Source organism: Nothoprocta perdicaria, unplaced genomic scaffold (assembly GCF_003342845.1).
Source record: "Nothoprocta perdicaria isolate Ctin4 unplaced genomic scaffold, notPer1 scaffold_24, whole genome shotgun sequence".
Taxonomy (NCBI): Eukaryota; Metazoa; Chordata; class Aves; order Tinamiformes; family Tinamidae; genus Nothoprocta; species Nothoprocta perdicaria.
Genome location: NW_020455466.1, coordinates 4524268 through 4542103, shown reverse-complemented (window position 1 = coordinate 4542103; position 17836 = coordinate 4524268). Strand labels below are relative to the sequence as shown.

The following is a 17836-nucleotide window of genomic DNA, read 5'->3' as shown; positions in this document are numbered from 1 at the left end:
TGGTTCACAAAAGAAAGGACATTTTTCTTACTACCAGACTTAYCATCCTGTGGGCTCTGAGCAGCAAGTTAAGCTTTTCTTTGATTTCCTTTGTCATTTTGTGACAACAACGCACCTCTCGTGCTCTTAAGGACATCCCTGCAARCTACACCAAGACTAAGAGCTTTGGCCAGCCTTAGGAATCTGTGGAAGTGAATGTGTCAGGAGAAGGGTCCTTTCTTATTTTGAAGATTTAGGAAAACCATTGTCTGGCTTGGCACTGTCTTCGTCCACTCTAACCAGCTTGTGCCACATCTTAAAGCAGCTTCCAAAGTAGGTGCCATGGAGTTCTCCTTACCTTGGAATAGAAGCAGCCACTTCGCTTTATCCATTCCATAGATGTACCAACATCTACGGAAAAGGGGGAGAGATTTCTCTGCTAGCAGTCCTACTAGGTACTGCTCATTGACTCTTCTCAGATCACAGGATTTCTGTTGTAGGATAYCCAGAACTACCAAAAGCCCTTCCCTAACTTTGCCGTGTGCTTAGTTCTTTTTTTGCCTTAGCATGGTAAGATTTCTTTGTAAACAGAATTGAAGGCTTTTGACATTACATTCTCTGTAGTTCAGTTGACTGTAAGACACTGGCACAGAAGTTACACCGCACAGGGTGTGAGACTGCAAGGCAGTTGTCTATGCTGAGCTCTGTTTTACCAAGCATCAATAGAGACCAGTAGCAGCCCTACATGCCTCCAACTGCAGAAGCTCCCAAGAACTGTTCTACACGTACTTACGTGTAAGATTAAGAACAAGTCCAACTAGTTTTTAGAGAGAAAAACCAGCATTAATCATCTACTGAGATCCAAGGTCCCTGCGCTGCTTATGATTTCAAGTGTCTGCCCACCTCCTTAAGGTCAGTGAGAGCTTGAAATAAACATGTAATGAACTCATAGTAAGAAGTTATGTAACATGGTCCGTAGGAAAAGGAGAATGAGCAGAGTGAARTTCAATGATCTGATTCACCAATTACTAGCTCCAGGTGAGATGTGGTCAGTCAGTAGAGCTACGGATACAGGAATGAGCTTCCTCCTCCTCCTCCTCCTCTCTCCTGTACTGTTGCTGAAAGCCTTTCCTGTGTTCAAGACAGGCTTCTTAACGATGTATGTGCTTTTATGAGACACTTTCATACAGTTTATTCATTTTCACTGAATTTCAGCTAATCATTGATCACCTTGCAGAAACTGCAACAATAGTCTTATTCAACATGCCCAAGCATTTATGAGCTTTATTTACTCAGTGATCTACTGCTCAGAAAGTAAATATAAAAAAAAAAAAAAACCAACATTCTGCAAAATCCTGATTGCAGTGTAGGGGTAAGTACTGCAGAAAGGCATCGGACCACTATGCTATATTAAGTGAAGAGAATACATTATGTTTTCTCATCATAGGTAGAGAAAGGAAGCGAACAAGTTGTATTTATGCCACACAAACCAAGAAGAAATCTAGACTGCTTCTGCTCAGGCAGTTCTCTTGCCACTACACATTCCTACAAACAGAAGAGGACAGCCAAACCAAAGCTAAAACTACAATACCCAAGTACGTTATTTGAGGATACAAAGAATAAGCTTGTGAGATTACACAAGTAATCTTAAAAAAGTAGGCCTCCAATTTAAAGCATTAACTGCTAAAACAACCTTCCCCAAATAAAAATTAATGAAGTGAATTCCCAGTCAATTAGAGCAGACTTTCAGAGGAGATTTGGGGACAATGAATTTTGTTCTRGGAAGAAAACAGTATCCACCATTTTCCTTTTGTCAACTGACAGTAAAAAACATTGGTTATTCTTATTTAATTTTATTAATTTTTCARCAGCTTCTGTTCTTCAGCAAACCTGTATATATACACCTGTTTCACCCTCTCATTCATAATTAAAAGCTGAGGCCATAAAAATTCCTGTATGGTCCCCTCCAAAGTGCACCTGTAACCTCTCATTAGCAAAAAGGAACCTTGTTAACTTTTTGCGTTCATTAGTTTACATCTAAAATCCTGAAAACAGTCAGCTCTGAGAAACAGCGCACTGATGGAGCACTGGTGGAAGGGAACTCCAGCTACAGGGAATGAGCTGCGTGTATCTACAGGGTGCATCTTCACTTTTTCCAGTATCTCCCACTTGTTTCCAGCCACCACATTTTTGGTTCAGATTATGCCAAGCCCTCCAATGTGCCAGCTGGAAGGATTTTTGGATGGAGCCACACTTGAACTCCAGGGAAGCTCTTAAGGAATTCTTGTCCCAACAGACAAACACCAAACATACAGAGTCCGAACAGAGCTTATTCTATTCTGAAGCTCTTTAGATGCAAATAGCATGGAAAGATCTTCTGCCAACAAGAGTTTTGCCTTATGGATCCATTTGATTGCATTACCTAATCGACATGACTGTATTATTAAACAATCCTGAGATTCTTACAGAGGCTTGAAAGGCTGTTTGGGCTGATTTATTTTTGCCTGGCCCTTGCATGTTATTTTAAACATGTTCTTTAATTTAAAAATATATAATAAAAATCTAAATGTTGTAGCACTTTAAACACCAAATTCCATTAGATTCTCATTTATTTTAATAGTAAAGGTCTCCATTTACAATTTCTATTGCCTCATGCAAACGTAGCCGCTTCCGCCTTCGAGAGCGGTCAGTCTCCTCAGAGAAGCACCAAGCTGAGATAYGATCCCTCCTCCTCCTCAGTCCCATTAAAAACCAACCACCTAACCCATGTTCACTGCAGTATCTTTGCCCTGACACAGGACCTAGAACGTAGGTGTCTTCTGCAGCGCTACTGAGGAGCAATGCATTGGGGAACACCACAAGCCCAGGTGGCCACCCGGCCAGCAGAGCTTACAGGGCCAAGCCAGYGCTACCAGGGCGCTGGCTGCTGCTGGCCCCAGACAGGATGGAAACACGTTACCTGGGCTAGGCACCACAGTGCCCTTCCCAGTCTTCACAGGCAAGTATCTTGACTCAAGTGTATTGCAGCACAAGAGCATCCCTTCAAAGGCCTCAGGAAAAAAGTCTAAAGCGAACTGGAGTCAGACAAGAGTAAGCAATTAAACTTTTATTCCATTATATGATGATTTATATATGACTAAAATGCTCACCAGAAAAACAAAAACTTTGACTTACTCTGTATTTAGCAAACAGTCATCTCTTCATTGTAAAGCACCAAGGAGCACATCACCAAACAGTCAGAGATCCCATATATTGGTTTTTCCTCACCAGGTAATATGACAAAGTTGAAGATCTCATACATGTCTAAAGTTCCACAAGTTCTAGTCACCTGAGTGCTTGTCAAGAACAGTATCATTTAGTAGCAACTACATTGCCTGTAGTGGAATTCACAGAGCACTTTTTATTTTTTTGCAAAAAGGTCACTTTTCACAAAATATATATCATTGGGCCATAATTGGGCTGAACATTGGGATCAATTATTAGTAATACATTAATTTCTTTCAGTGGCAGCAGTTTGCCAGTAGGAGGATCTACACCAGCAACAGGAAGAGATGGCAACTCATCTCATTGTTGTCTGATTGGCTGATTGCCTCTTACAGGCACCTAATACCTCACTCAACAGTTTCTCTTAATTCACATTTCAAACACACTACACTGAAGACAACAAYTCTGAAGTTAAGTTGTGTGCATGGATGAATGTGCATAAGGTTTTGGTAGACATTTAAAGCTGTAATTGATAGGCAAATAAAAAGTCCTACAAACCCATTACAGATTAAAAAGAAATAACCAGAATCATGGTATCACATACAAAATATTCTAGCACAGATGAATACAGTTATCAATTCATTAGAGCATAAAATTGTTATAAAAAAGATGCTGCCTTTTAATCACTTAAGAACAGCAAATAGGAAGGCAACATTTAGGAAAGTGCACAGCAGAAAAGAATGGTTCAGTTTTCTGAGAAAGGTGAATTTTTCTTCAGACTTCAGGCTTCCTTTCAGAAATGTAGTGGGTGAGGCTTATGTTCTCTCCAGAGTCAGTCTCTTCTCGCATGAGTTTTCCATAAGGCACTTACTCCGACATGTAGGAACGATACATTAGGGCCACAATAAGTGCTGCTATTGCTGGGATCACCCAGTTGGACCACGAACTAGAAAGAAGTTTTAGAAACACCACTTCAGAAATGATCACTAACAAATCTTACAGAGGTTAAGTCACTGGTTAGCAGAGTTGCACTGTTTTTCCACCCCCCCCCAACACTTTGAAGTTCATTCAAATTACACTGAGACTTTAGCCAAGTAAAACAGCTTGTAACACTAGTAAAAAGTACTACAGTTGTACTACAGTTAAAACAACTTTGCTCGGAGGACAGTAAGATTCTAGACAGGCTTAAAGCTGTGGCTTGTGGCACAGAACAAGCTCGTTCACTCAAATGCCATTTTAAGAGGCAGCATCACACAAACTCGGGTACCCAAGCTCACCTACCGCTGCCAAGGTGCCTGCAATAGTCCCCTGAGGGCTCAGTGTTAGGCTACACTGTATCAGTGCCTCAGCAGGACACTACTACTTTACACAGTTAGATTTGGTGGTGTTTACAGACATTTAGAACTTGCCTCTTTCTGACACACTGTTCTTCATATGGCTTCTTCCATTTGTTACAAAAAAGACAGTGATGGCAGCAAGTGCCTTCTACATAAGTCATCCAGTACCCTCTGGAAAAGGAGGCTTAGGCACCATGAACCATTTCGTAGAACTGGGACAGTCCTGTCACAGTCCTAATGAGAAAGTCCTCCCAGAAAGGTGACAYTGAGCAAAATGGTGCATAGATGACAGCCTGGATTTTACATAAAAACAATTYCATGAATATCCCCTGATTTCAAAGCTTCCACTAGGTAAAAACTATTCAGCTTTTGAAGCTTCAAAAGCATTATCTGAAGGCACTTTAACATCAAGATTCATACCATACCTGGAATTAGACTCCACAGTGGTAATAAGAGTTTCCTGGAAGACAAAAATGTTAAAAAAACAGTTTACATCAGGCAGACATTTTCCATCACTAACTATCCCCTCAGCTTTTGCATACTGACTAAATRGGACTAACTGCTCCCTCTTCTAAATGTAAAAATCCTCAAGTTTATCTTCTGCATTTTACTAGTAAAAATTTCTGCAATCAGATGCAACACTGACCACTCAGTTTATTGCCTTCAGAAAACACTGTCTTGGGCGTCTTACAACTGTTGTGTTTGAAGCTAGTGAGCAGCAGAACTAACCTGCTGCTGACATTACAAAGGTCAGAAGATGAAAGGAAACACACCCACCCGCACCAGCTTCTGACACAAGTGTGTGGTGAAATGGGCTTCAACTGCAGGTTACAGCCTTGCTGCCTACAACAGCAGGATGAGTTACTTTGTGGGAGTGCTTTTGTGTGCATGTGGCACRGGGTGTTTCTTGAAGGTTAGGATTGCCTGGTTCTTTATAGACAATGACTKCTTATTTGCCAAAAATCCAATTGAAAATGTCTCCAAATTTACACAAATATACTGCTTATGTGGAGCTTATGTGAAACAAGTTAGTGAGATCTCTGGATGAAATGCATAAAAATCCATTTGTGTTTAATAGTGTTGCATACGATTGCATAAGAATTTCAATCAAAATATTGCTGGCTTTAATATCTTGTTTTTTTTTTTTCTTTTCAATTACCACAATAAAATGAACACTACCAAATTAAATCCTAGCTAGGTACATGTGCAATACATCTATGTAAAGACTTTTCATTTCAGTACTAACTGTACTAGGCCATAACACCATTTAAAAGATCCAAGGATTAAAAAATCTAAGGTCCATTGCTGAATATAGAAGCAAAATATTTATGAATCAGGTAGAGTGAAGGACTCCTAAGACCTCTTCATACAGGTTCAGCAGGCTGCTTTATCACATATAAACATATGAAGATTCAGGTGTTTAAAAGATACCATCTTTAAAAGGACAGGCTCACAGTTACCTCTGTATTGGTTTTGCTCCAAAGAGAAGTCTAATCTGGGAGTGGAGTTAAGTTGTGCCCACACTAAGGCTAAAGCTTTTTCAAGAGACCAATGCTAATCTACAGGGTCAGGGTGTCTTCCCCACCTCCAGCCCTCTCACAAGCACTAAAGACAGTAGGAGACGTGTGGGCCACTTTAAAAATTATTTTTAGCAGTATGACAAACAAGGCAAGTCTGCTTTGAGTACAGCACAAGTTGCAGAGGGACATTTGAAAGCACCTGCCTGCTGAGGGCTGCTAGAAAGCCTACTGCTGGCACACATCCAGTGCCACATGGAGCTGCCTTGACAGCTACAGCCACCCCTCCTGCTGGGGAAGACAGTCCCTGGCTCTCCAGCAGAAAGCTGGAAAACACCCAGATGCTGCAGCTGACCTCAGACCAGCACAAAACACAGGAATAATTCGAACACATGTGGGAAGAACTCATCCTGATATTTCTGAAAACCAACTGACYATGGCTTGACCAAGTGTCTAGGACATAGTATAATCAAGAGGTGTTATTATTACAATTTGCACAAGGCAATTTTTCTCAGTTGCATTTATGCTTCCTACTCTTGTAGCTTAAGCATTAATTGCCCTTAACATAAGATRTTAAGATGCAATAATGCCCCATTTCCTAGTTATTAATGTTACTTGCATTTCCTAAATAGTTACTATAGTGAATATTTCAATGTTTATTCTTTTACTTTCTTCCCTTTAACTTAAGGGACTTTACAGAAGTGATTGTTCTTGAAAGTAATCTCTTAGGGAGCACAAGCAAGAAGGTGCTATTACTAATAGGCTCCATTTCAAGTTATGCTTCACTGTTCTCCAAGTGCACAGCTTGGAGCACAGCCACAAGTTAGGCCAGCCCTGAGCAACATCCTCTATATGCACAGCAGCAACAGGTGTCCAAGTTAATTCYTCCTGCCCTTCCTCCTTTAAGAGAATAACAGCAGACTGCCAGAGCAACCTTATTTGGAAAGAGGAAAAAAACCTGTTAGCTGCAAGGCAGTGCCACACTACATTGCTGGGAGTGTACTGGCAATATCTACTGCAAGTCAGTATGTGAACAGCACCTGAACCTCAAAGAAGTATCACTAATGGTAGTTAACTGATCTATTTTGTAACAATTATTCATCTACATTCTGTATCTAACACTTATCAATGTACTGTTAGAGCAAAATAGTCTAGAATCAGCATTTTCTAGTGTTCAGATTAAAGAAAACTTATAGACAGGATGGTTAAGCAAGTGTTTTGGAGAAGAGAAAGAAGAGACGTGTAGTGCTTTAGTGCTGTGAAGTGCTGTAGTCCCACCACTTCACAGCCACCCCTGGCTTTGGAACCACACAAGCTACAGGCAAGGCAGTATAGTTAACAGAAATGATTCGCAGTGAAGCCAGATCAACAGGTCTAATTGATTTATGACCTGAAACACTATCCTTAAAAGCAGCCCAAATTATTTTCACCTGAGGTGGAAACACCTCAAATTGAATGTACTATGTATAGGAGGCATCACCTCTAATGCCTGGAAGTGATGTGATGTTTTGGGAAAATACTTACTGCTGGTTTCTGAAGCTTCCCTCTATCATCCTGTGGAAAAGATAAGGAAAAACAAGCATTTAAAACCTCATTTTCCCTGAAGTTGGGTCACAGTTCTACTGTGTTGATATACATCTATTTCCTCTTAGGACAGGTATTTACAGAAGATACAATAAAGAAATGAAACCACTCTAGCATATTTCACCATTTCTTATGCCCATGTTTTTGAATCTCCTTTGTCTCTAAGCAGTACATACATACCCTTAGCTTGCATACGCATTACAATAGTACTAGTTTACCTCTGCTTAATCTGTTTGTATCATGGGCAAATTTATCTAACTAGTACTAGTCCAACACAAGTCTAACTCTATGGCTATGCCATATATTCGTTCAGTTTTCCGACTAGCAGAAGAAAATGATTACAAAAAGGCAGTGTATCACCTTAATAGAGTTGTACATAAGACTACCAGCAATTGCTTACTTCCTATCACATAAAAGCAGGTGCTTGTTTGATAAGAAACGTAGATTGGTAGCTGGAGTAAGAACAAGAGTTTTAATATGTCAGTCATCAGCAGAAACGGATGACAAGTTTATTAGGCTATAAATATGAGGTAATTCAGGTCTGATGTATATGGTGAGAGGCTACAGTGTTAACAGCTATCAAAATACAGCTTAAAATGTATGCAGGATCAGGAAACCTACTGTGAAACACACTACTCATGAACATTTATCCCAAAGGCAAAACAAAACACATAGACAAAACAGCTGAACAGAAGAGGTAGTGACAAGCAATAGGATGTGTACACTAGTGGTTTTCAACTACCAACAAGCAGGAGGATATAGGAAAAGGCAAGTCAGGAGGAACCAAGGGTAAAAGTCTCTGTAGCTAAGAGAAATAAAACCTTAAAAGCTTGAGGCAGGAAAAAAGGTGCTTTTAAAAGGCAGAAGTGTAAGAAATTGCAAAGAGACAGTAGGAAAAGCAGCTGACACGAGAGCTGGTGGTAACGACTGAATAGCCCCGATAGCTTCAAGTATGTAAGTGACACAGCACAGAACAGCAGAGTTAGAGGGGAAGAGAAAGCATCAGGCGATAAGAAAATTGTTATGGCAAAGATGTGTCTAGGCAGATATGTGAAGACCCAGACTGCATTTGCAGATCCAGATGTGTGCCAGACATACATATTTATAGTGATGCAGGCGTAGAAAGGGACTGTTTGAAATCACTGTGTACAGTGAGGTATCTTTAGAAAAGGTTTGGACATTGACATACACTGACATACCACTTTTAGTGTTTTATGCCTTGCTTTACAGCTCTTTTTATAGAGCTCACAGGTCAGAAATGATTCCTACTCAGTTTATTCAATAACCAAGCTGCAATGCATTTCAAAGCAGCAAATCTACATGTGACCACRACAGTATACTAGTTAGCTGCTGAAGGCAGGTGCTATCAATCTCCAGCCCTGATCCACCACAAATAACTGCAGGGCTGGCACACAGCCATGCTGGCAACTCTCCTTCTTTTGAAAGGCAGTCCCCACAGAAGTACCTAGAGCCAAGAGCACTGTTATAAGCAGAAGACACCTTACATACTCACCGGATGAAGCTCCCCAATAATGAATGTATCTGACAGTGCCCTTGCATCTGTGGAGTGGCCAACATCCTCAAAGTTCTCAGTAGCATCTCCTCCAGCCTGCTCCCTGAGGACCTCTTCACCTCCTGGGTGCTGCAATTCAATCAGTTTTGTATTTGTTAGTAAAAAAAGCTATAAAGCCACTGGATTTACCTTAAAGCAAATGCAAACTCTTTAAATAACTCTAGGGCTTTATATATTCTCAGAAGACAAAAAGAAAAATCAAGTCTCTCCTCCATCAGTGGCTGACCCRTACAAGGCAATGCTCACAGCAGCTGCAGAAGCATTTAGAAAATAGCAGGAGCTGCACTCTTCTCCCATCGACAGGATCTCTATCCACTCCAGACAAACAAAGCRTTATAGCAAAAAGGACAAAAGTATCAGCTGCAGGAAGCAGCATTCAAACTGATATTCTAAAGATACAACAAAGTTACTCACAAGAAGAGTGATCACTGAAACAAGTTGGCCAGAGAACCTGAAGGATTCTCAGGCCTGAACCAGGCCTAATTTCCAAGTTAACACTAGTTTGAGCTGCACATTGGGTTCCTACAAGGATGCTTTTCAACAGAAGTTACTGCATGACTTGATCTAGTAAACCAGCTACCTTGAGCTGCTTTAGCACCACTGAAAATTCTGACAAGACACTACATTAGACATTTGATATTAGCTGACTATGGAACCACAAGACCACACCTGACCAAAACATCACRATGGAGAGGCGAGTACCTCTCCTAGCATCTCCCAATTCCTCAACCCATTACACCTCCTTTAATCTAGATCCCTGCTACCCACTGACTTCCATTCTTTCCCCAGATACATTCTTGTGCTTGTTCAGTTTCACAGTCCCACTATATCAAGTAACAGCACAAAATATATCATACTTTCTAGTTCAATTAATTTTCTAAGCACTAAGTTGCTCACATACGTAACATGCCAAAAAGTCTCTCACGTGACTTTGAAGTGGGGAACAACTCCATAAACACCAGTTGTGATTAGATAAGCAACCTGAAAACATGTTAGCAACATGGCCCTGCAGTGAGGCAGCCACAGAGCAAGCTCTGACACTTCACAAGTGACAGAAGACAGCACAAACATGCTGAACCTCTACCCTCGAGCACACTGGCTAGGCAAATACAAACAGCCTTATGATCACTGCAAACTGATCACACTSTTTAGACCCTGGGGATGACTAGGAGTAAAAATAAAAATAAATTAACAGTCTTTTACATTGGTTGTGTTTAAGCTTCTAATTACTTCCTTTGTGCYTTAATTCTGTTTTTCAACAATTCTGATGGTAGAGCCCATAATCATGACAATAAGCAAATCCCCTATACTGTTGGGGTGCAGGTRTACTCCAAGCAAGATGAACAGCAAGGTTGTGCTCACACAGCAGATAAAGGCATGAGCACTTCTGCCAGTCTAGGCAATTCAAATTAGCATTTATTTCGAATTCCCTATATTCACCTCTCAGCAATCTTCGCATTTCTAGGGAAATAATTCTTGTTCACATTCATCAAGAAACACTAACAACTTTCAACTGTTTCAAAGCTCTAAAAACTTGCAACAATCCTTTCAAAGGCAGTTTTTCCTTCCTCCACCCCCTTCTTAAACAAAAAGGCTGYAAATAATGAAGGCTCCCCTCTCTGTCCCCAAACCAGTTAGAAGCACTGGTGATCCTCACTATGACTAAGCAAAAGCGAAARAGATTAAGCAATTGCTCGAAGGAGAGATTACACACAGCAACTGAGCCAAAAAAAAAAAAAAGTTAAAGGATTGCGTGCAGAATAAAGATTAYGCAAGCAGACGTGCAGATACAGCACGCTGACCAAAATCCTGCCCTCGAATCCCTTCTGGTAAGTGTTCAGGGAAAAGAGAAGACCGAAGTTGAAGAAGTGTGGATTTCAATGCCCTGAAGTATACAGTACATTACAGAAAGTGAGCTAATCTCCCAGATATTGCCACAACTAAGTCTAAAAATTCTAACCAGAACATTCTTCTATGCCACACTATAGAAATGTCGTCTTCAAGCCAGAGGAAATTACTTGCCCATGCACTAACCATGCTGTATCAACCATTAAGTATTACACTAAAAGGATTATCACAAAATATATGCTGCTTAAGAAGAAACAGCAAAACTCCTTGGAAAGCTCACTTAATGAGGCATCAACAGCAGCAATATAAACCCAAGTTAGACCACTCGTGGTGCACTAGGGGCACATACATCCCTATCCATGCACTAACATGAACCATGCCCTGCTCCCAACAGCAAATACAACACCAGCTAATCTAGCAATGCGTCAGAGCGCCGGGCTAACACTCCTCCCTCCAACAAAGTAAGGCACAGGATTCTTACCAGCCTAACTAAATCTACACCAAGTTAGTCCTATCACAGCCTGCTTTAACAAAGCAAAGCAGACAGCTGCCCAAGGAGAGATCCTACACTAAGTTGTTCCCAAAGCCCACAACACCATAAAGCACTTACACAGTTATAGAGACTGCCGCAGTGATATATCCTTGCTGTAATTAAACTATATTAATTTGCAGTCRTATCGGTGTACTGACACCTCCGCCTGCTCTGTGCCACCACAGAAGTGTGACCACTGCCCCCCTCCCAGGGGGGACTGCAGATCACCTGGAAACAAATGACYCTCACCCGGAGCTGTTAGCACAGCTGTGCAGCAGGAGGGTGATTTCTCCCTCACAACCACCATATGGAGCTACACCAGCAAAACTAAACCAGAGGTAACTAATTCCATACAGAGTCTCCAGCTCACATTACTAGTAAATACCAGCTAGTAAATCCCAACCTGCTAAACTCTGAAACTTACCTTTTTCACCCCTGCTAACACCTCTACCTAGGGTGCAAACTCAGAACCCTCCCACAAGCAATTAGCAGTTGTTTGTGTAGTGTGAGTGACATGAAAAGCCTCCACCTCTGCTAATGAAAGGGAAGAACTGGAACACCTCACAAATGGCAACAAAAGGCTTTAGTATCAAAAACTTTAGCATTTTCCATGGTTCAATAAATCTTTCAAAATCTGGGCCTCAAAGTATTGAGCCCTTGTTTACACTTCCGTGGAGTACACAAACCTTGCTATCCAAACTTCTGCTTTGCTGAAGAGCCCCTCGCTGACCCCTAGAACTAGAAGTCCAGAGAGCTGAGCTGACCACTCCTAAATCAAAAATCTGCTGATAGCTGGAAAAAAAATTAGTTATTTGTAAAATCAGGCTTGAAAAGGAAAAACGCTTTTGCTGATTAATTAGTCTAGCTCATTCCTAGGACATTCCCAAATGTAAGAATGTAGTAAGTTATATAACAGAAGGCTGCACAAAGCCAGCACAAGTGTAACTATAAACTAATTTCAGTCCTAACAGCAGGACATTAGAAAACTTCATATAATGCAACTGCACAGCTAAATTCACTCTTGTCATCTGGATCAAGAGTCTGTAATTACTTTCTGAACTCCCATCACCTCTTCCCCTGCACTCCTTTGCTCTCCACACAGTCATGCAACTTTATGTGTCACAGTTCAAAACTCTCAAACTGTAACTATTTTAACTCACTCTCTTCCTCCCACATCCGGACTCAGGCTTAATTTCCAGGGAGATGGGCACAGTTCACTACCAGTGGCAGTCCCAAGCACGACACTTTGCACAACAGGGAATCAGAAGCAGAAAGGAACAGTGGCAGAGGCGGGAATACCCTGAAAGTCTTAGCTTTATTGCACAAGACAAACAAGATACTTGCTTCAAGGACACTTTCATGTAGCGGAAAGAGCTCCCATAAGGTACAGTCTATCAACTACTGATATTATATGAAAATTCAATACTCAGTTTTAACAGTAGCTATTTGACAACCCTGTATTTTTGAAAGCAGTCATGAGGATTTCAGGTGAAGTGCTAGAGAAACACCCGGTAGCTCAGCAAGTACTCTCCTGCTTACAAAACTGTTATAAGCTTGTAATGTTTCACAAAGCAAATGTGACACTAAGAACTGCTGTTCCTTCTTCTCCCCTTAAACAGAAAAAAAAAATCTTAAACTCTCTTGCAAGTTTCACTGCATTATTGGAAAGTGACAGCACTGATTTAAACCTCTGCACTGTCAAAATCTGCAATTGAAACTCACTATGTTGACAGATTAAATACCAAGTTAATAGGGATATCTCTAAATGTAAATGATTAAATTTTGGAAAGGTCACCCTGTTGTCCATTAGTATTGTAACATCAGATGAATGGAGCTTGTCACCATAAGGTGGAGAAAACATTTTACAATGCCATCTAGCATAATAAAACCTTATTCTTTTCTGCATCTAATAGTAATTTTATTTGATCAGCATTTTAGAATACATCTTATGCAAGCTGTCCATTCTCTGTTCAAATACACCCACACGAACACTCAAGCTCATAAAACAATCTGAATGGGCCATTAATGGCATTTTCCTCTACACTAGCTGTGCTCCCAAACAAACTTTCAAAGTCACCGAAGTAATCTCCTCAAAAGAAAGTCCTTATTAGAGGAATTTTAAGTACATATGCTGGCTTATACCCAGAAATCAAGCTTTCTCGGAAGTAGAGACATCTGTATTTATGTTACCTTCTTTGCACAGTTTAAGTAATCCATCCAAGTCCCACAGAGACACTGGAAAGAAGACGGAACCACTGAAAATTTTCTTCTCATTTTTACAGGCAAAACTATTCTTGTTCAGGCTCTGATGTCACTACGATGAGCTGAACAGCGAGATCACTTTACTAAGCTAAGGGAAAATACCATCACCAACCAACACTTAACTCGCCGACTATCATTTAGTTTTGCTTTAATGCAAGTATTATCTTTACTATAGTCACTACAGCCATAAGTTCCCAACGTGAGAACACATGCATTTCCAGGAATTGTATTTCCTCAAATATGTAGGAACTGAAATGAGAAAGTTCTCTGTAATACTGGTCCAACAGTCTTTGACTGAAAAGCAATATTGGGACTTCAGGACTCCAACAACTGATTTTCTTAAACAGCAGATCTCAGAATCATATTTTGTAACTTAAAATATATATATATGAATTTTGCTTATCCAAGTATACCATGTACAAGAGAAGATTCAAAGACCTCAGCTTTTGTAGTATCTGAAAACTCTTTGTGAAACAGTATTTTTAAGTATTCATCTTCAGCAACCTTTAAGATAAGCTGACAAAGTCCAATATGAGCACCTCATCTGTATTTTGAAGGATCTTTTCTTAGCATGACTCCCTGAGGACAAGGCTTATGTTGTCATCATACGTACCAAGATCCACGCTGCCTCAGACCCCACCACACACACACAACCTTATTCCACTTTCAGTAAAGCACTCACAGAGGCTGAAGGCTCTCAAGAACCACCAAGTTACACTAAGGAACAATGAGCTTTACAAAAAGCCAACAGCTGATTAAAGACCCCCTCCACAAGCAATGTAGCATAGGAAAAGCAGCAGCAGACACTCGTGTATTAAACATGAGAATCCATGTTGAACTGTAGAACAGCCGGAATGCTGTGAAGCTTGCAAGTTCATAATCACGAAGAGAACATTTCCTTAGGTTAGTGCAGGAGCTAGAAACATTACATGTTTAATTAAGAAATGGAACTCCCGATGAAAGCAGTTTTTGTACACAGCTCTACACTCACTGAACCAGTGACAGTGCTACATAACCCTCTCCTTGGGAGGAGCAGCAGGAGCACCCGGATGCCTTAGCAGCACTCTCACTGAAGTACAACTAGACTTTTAGCAGCCCACGTTTAATTCTTGGAACAGCTTAAGCTTTTCTACTCCCACGGGGAACTGTAACAAGTGAGGCCAAGTTTGACTAATGGCGCTATTAAGACCACTTGTGTAATTCACACTTCACTGAGAGCAATTTACAGCAGTGGCATTTTTAGAAACTCCAGTATCTCTTTACCTATATTGTGTGTAAATCCTTCAAGGTGTCTGACAGCCAAGGGCATATTACCACATCACTTCATAAATCAACCACATATCAAAAGGATTCAGAAAAAGGTGGGAAAAAAGTTATTGCCCTATTAAGTCTTTTCATACAAGGGTTCCACCCTAAGACTCACTAATGCAACACATACTGCAACACTCCAAACCTTCCCTCAAAATGAAGCTGTGATATTGAGGGCTGCTGAGGGAAAACAAATAAAAGCTATCTAATCTTATTCATTTATTAACTCAGAATATCTGAACTCCCAGTCAAGGTTCAGCTCCAAAGGCAACATCAAAAGCTGCTCAGTTTAAGAGGAGAATTTGAACCACATAGAGAGCTTCAGACATGGTGGTGTTGCTCCAATCAAAATGATCAATTCCTCAGTTTTCTTGAAGACTGAAGTACACTTTTTTTTAAAAAAGAAGTTATGTATAACAGTATTTCTTAGTGTCTATCACTTCTAACACACATCCTGAAAGAAGATGTGGACTGTTTTTTGTTGATTTTTAACCCGGCAAAAAAGCTTTGATACGTACCAATGAAAACTGATCTAGTTTGGAACAACGGGTTATTTCAGTTATTTAGACTGCACAAATACCTCTATTCCTATCCAAAGCCTTGCCATTTTAAACAAGAGATGGATGAAAATAACCCACAAAAAGAAAGCCTTATTATTTCAAGTGTTGAACACCACGAATATCAAGATGGGGCTATAAGCAGTCACATAGGCTTGCCTTTTAAAGGATCATTACTAACTTGAAAATCCTTCTCAAGTTAATAAAAAAAATTAAATTGGATGCCACATCAGCTTGGAATAACAGAAGGGAGAAAGAAATCTCAAAAGAGAAAAAAAAAAAGAAAATGCATGTCATGAATAAATCCTAAGTATATTTAATACTAAGAAAAAAAAAAAAACCTCAATAATTTGGTCTTCCAAATGTCCATGGTGGGGGGATAGCTGCTGCAGCCTGGCCGAGGGAGCTATTTTATTAACTATGTCTGTCAATGACTATTACATCGGTTGCCTGTTATATCTGACCAAGAGCCTCAGCCGGAAAAGCAGAGGCCCGCAGAGAGAGCACTGCACTCCAGGGGAGGAAGGACTTTAACGGGTCCACATYACTGTGCTACATGCCTAGAGCACTGCGCATTAAAACCGCTGTAAAACCTCCAAGTCTGTGGAAAACGCAGGGTTTTTTTTAAGGGAGCAGGAAGTAATGCCACTGGATTACAGRCAAACCAGATAGTCCAGGAAGTTCAGCAGACACTAAGTCGCCGTCGCCCCAGCCTCGGGGACGCAGAATCCGTGGGAGGAAAGCGCCCGACACGAGCCCAACGGCCGAGGCCCGGGGAGCGCAGACCGCGCGCCAGGCCCGGCGCGGCACCCACCTCCTCCAGGAACTTGGTGACGTCGTAGATGCGGTTGTGCAGGATGAACCAGGTGCTCTGGCTGTTGTTGTGCTTCTGCACCTCCTCGAGGCGGTAGTAGCGGCCGCGCCACGGCTCGTTCCCGCCGGACCCCACCATGGCCCCTGCCCAACCGCCACCCGCGCGCGCGGCGCCYGCCGCCCCCGCGCCCGCTACTCACCCCCTGCGCGCGCGCTCATTGGAGCCCGCGCCGCAGCCTATCGCCGGCGCCCTCGCTCGGCCCGCCCCCTCCGTCGCAGCTTCTCATTGGCGTAGCGGCATGCTCTTCACAGGCGGCCTTGGCCTGCCCGCCTAGGATTGGCGGACTCCTCTAGGGGCCGAGGGCGTGTGGGCGTGGCCGGGCGTAAACGGCGTCCAGTAACGACCGTTGGGTCGTGTTGCTGTTCCCTGCAGTTGTGGGGCTGTGCTTGTTGCTCGGCACTCTGAAATAGGCGGTTTTATTTGGTGATCTTGAAGGTCTTTTCCAACCATAGCTATCTTCCTGGGCGACCTTATGCGCCGGCGGAGGCCGTGTGGGGTGCCACGAGTTAGCTGGCCGCCCCTCCGGTCAGGTGTCAGCGGCTCGGGCTTGCGGTTGGCGAAACCGGGCTGCCGGTCGCGCCGTCGTTAGGTGCGCGATATTCCGGCCCTCGTGCAGCACTTGGAGTCAACCCTAACTGCGTGCGTGCTGCTTCACTGAAATAAATAAAAAAAAAAATGTTGGTGGGTTTGAAGCGCAGGCGAGGCTTAGAGCCCCTCAGCACCCGCCTCGCGGCCTGCCAGGGCGCGCTCCGGGTTGTTACCGGCCCGGGAGCGGGCGGCGAGGCGGCTCCGAGGGGAGCGCCCTCGCTTCGCCGAGCTGCCTTCGCCTTCACYGAGGGCGGGCGCCGGCGCGCTGAGCTGCGGTGCATCAAGCGCGGGGCGGTGCCGAGCTCCTTGACTCACAGCAGAGCCTCTCTTGCAACACGGACGGGCGTCCTGTGCCGCCGGAGGCTGCCGCGGAGCGCCCGCGCAGCCCACGCGTGCGGAACGGCCGCGAAAACATGTCACTGCTAAGGAAAGGAAAAGGAGGAGAGCGGAGGGGCCCCTTGCGACACAGCCGGCCCTCCGGCCGGCCCCGGCGCGGGGGCAGCGCCCCGCGCCCCCTGCACGGCAGGCGGCGGCTGGCGGGGAGCTCGTCCTAGACCCGCTCCCCGCCCGGGCCGCAGGGCTCGTCCTAGACCCGCTCCCCGCCCGGGCTGCAGGGCTCGTCCTAGACCCGCTCCCCGCCCGGGCCGCAGGGGTCTGACCTGCTCCCCCTCCC

General features: G+C 42.9%; 2 protein-coding genes across 2 annotated transcripts in view; one reads left to right on the top strand and one right to left on the bottom strand.

The window, feature by feature from the left end:
- Positions 1-3573: 3573 nt before the first annotated feature.
- On the bottom strand, positions 3574-16674 carry LOC112947610 (cytochrome b5). The gene is made up of 5 exons (XM_026039731.1): positions 16516-16674; positions 9135-9263; positions 7562-7591; positions 4946-4980; positions 3574-4129 (listed from the first exon to the last, which is right to left on the bottom strand). Exons 1-5 carry the CDS (start codon positions 16651-16653, stop codon positions 4051-4053), a joined length of 411 nt encoding a protein of 136 aa, XP_025895516.1. The 5' UTR covers positions 16654-16674; the 3' UTR covers positions 3574-4050.
- Positions 16675-17141: 467 nt separating this feature from the next.
- CUNH18orf63 (chromosome unknown C18orf63 homolog) overlaps positions 17142-17836 on the top strand; it is a 20213-nt gene continuing 19518 nt past the window's right edge. The window contains exon 1 of the mRNA XM_026039781.1: positions 17142-17164. The gene's annotated coding sequence lies outside the window, so the exon portion shown is untranslated. The remainder of the gene's footprint in view (positions 17165-17836) is intronic.

Coding starts and splice junctions, on each gene's coding strand:
- LOC112947610 (XM_026039731.1), bottom strand. CDS start 16,653: ATGGTGGGGTCCGGCGGGAACGAGCCGTGGCGCGGCCGCTACTACCGC. Junction 7,592..9,134: donor TTATTGGGGAGCTTCATCCG/GTGAGTATGTAA, acceptor TCTTTTCCACAG/GATGATAGAGGGAAGCTTCA. Junction 4,981..7,561: donor GGAAGCTTCAGAAACCAGCA/GTAAGTATTTTC, acceptor TTTGTCTTCCAG/GAAACTCTTATTACCACTGT.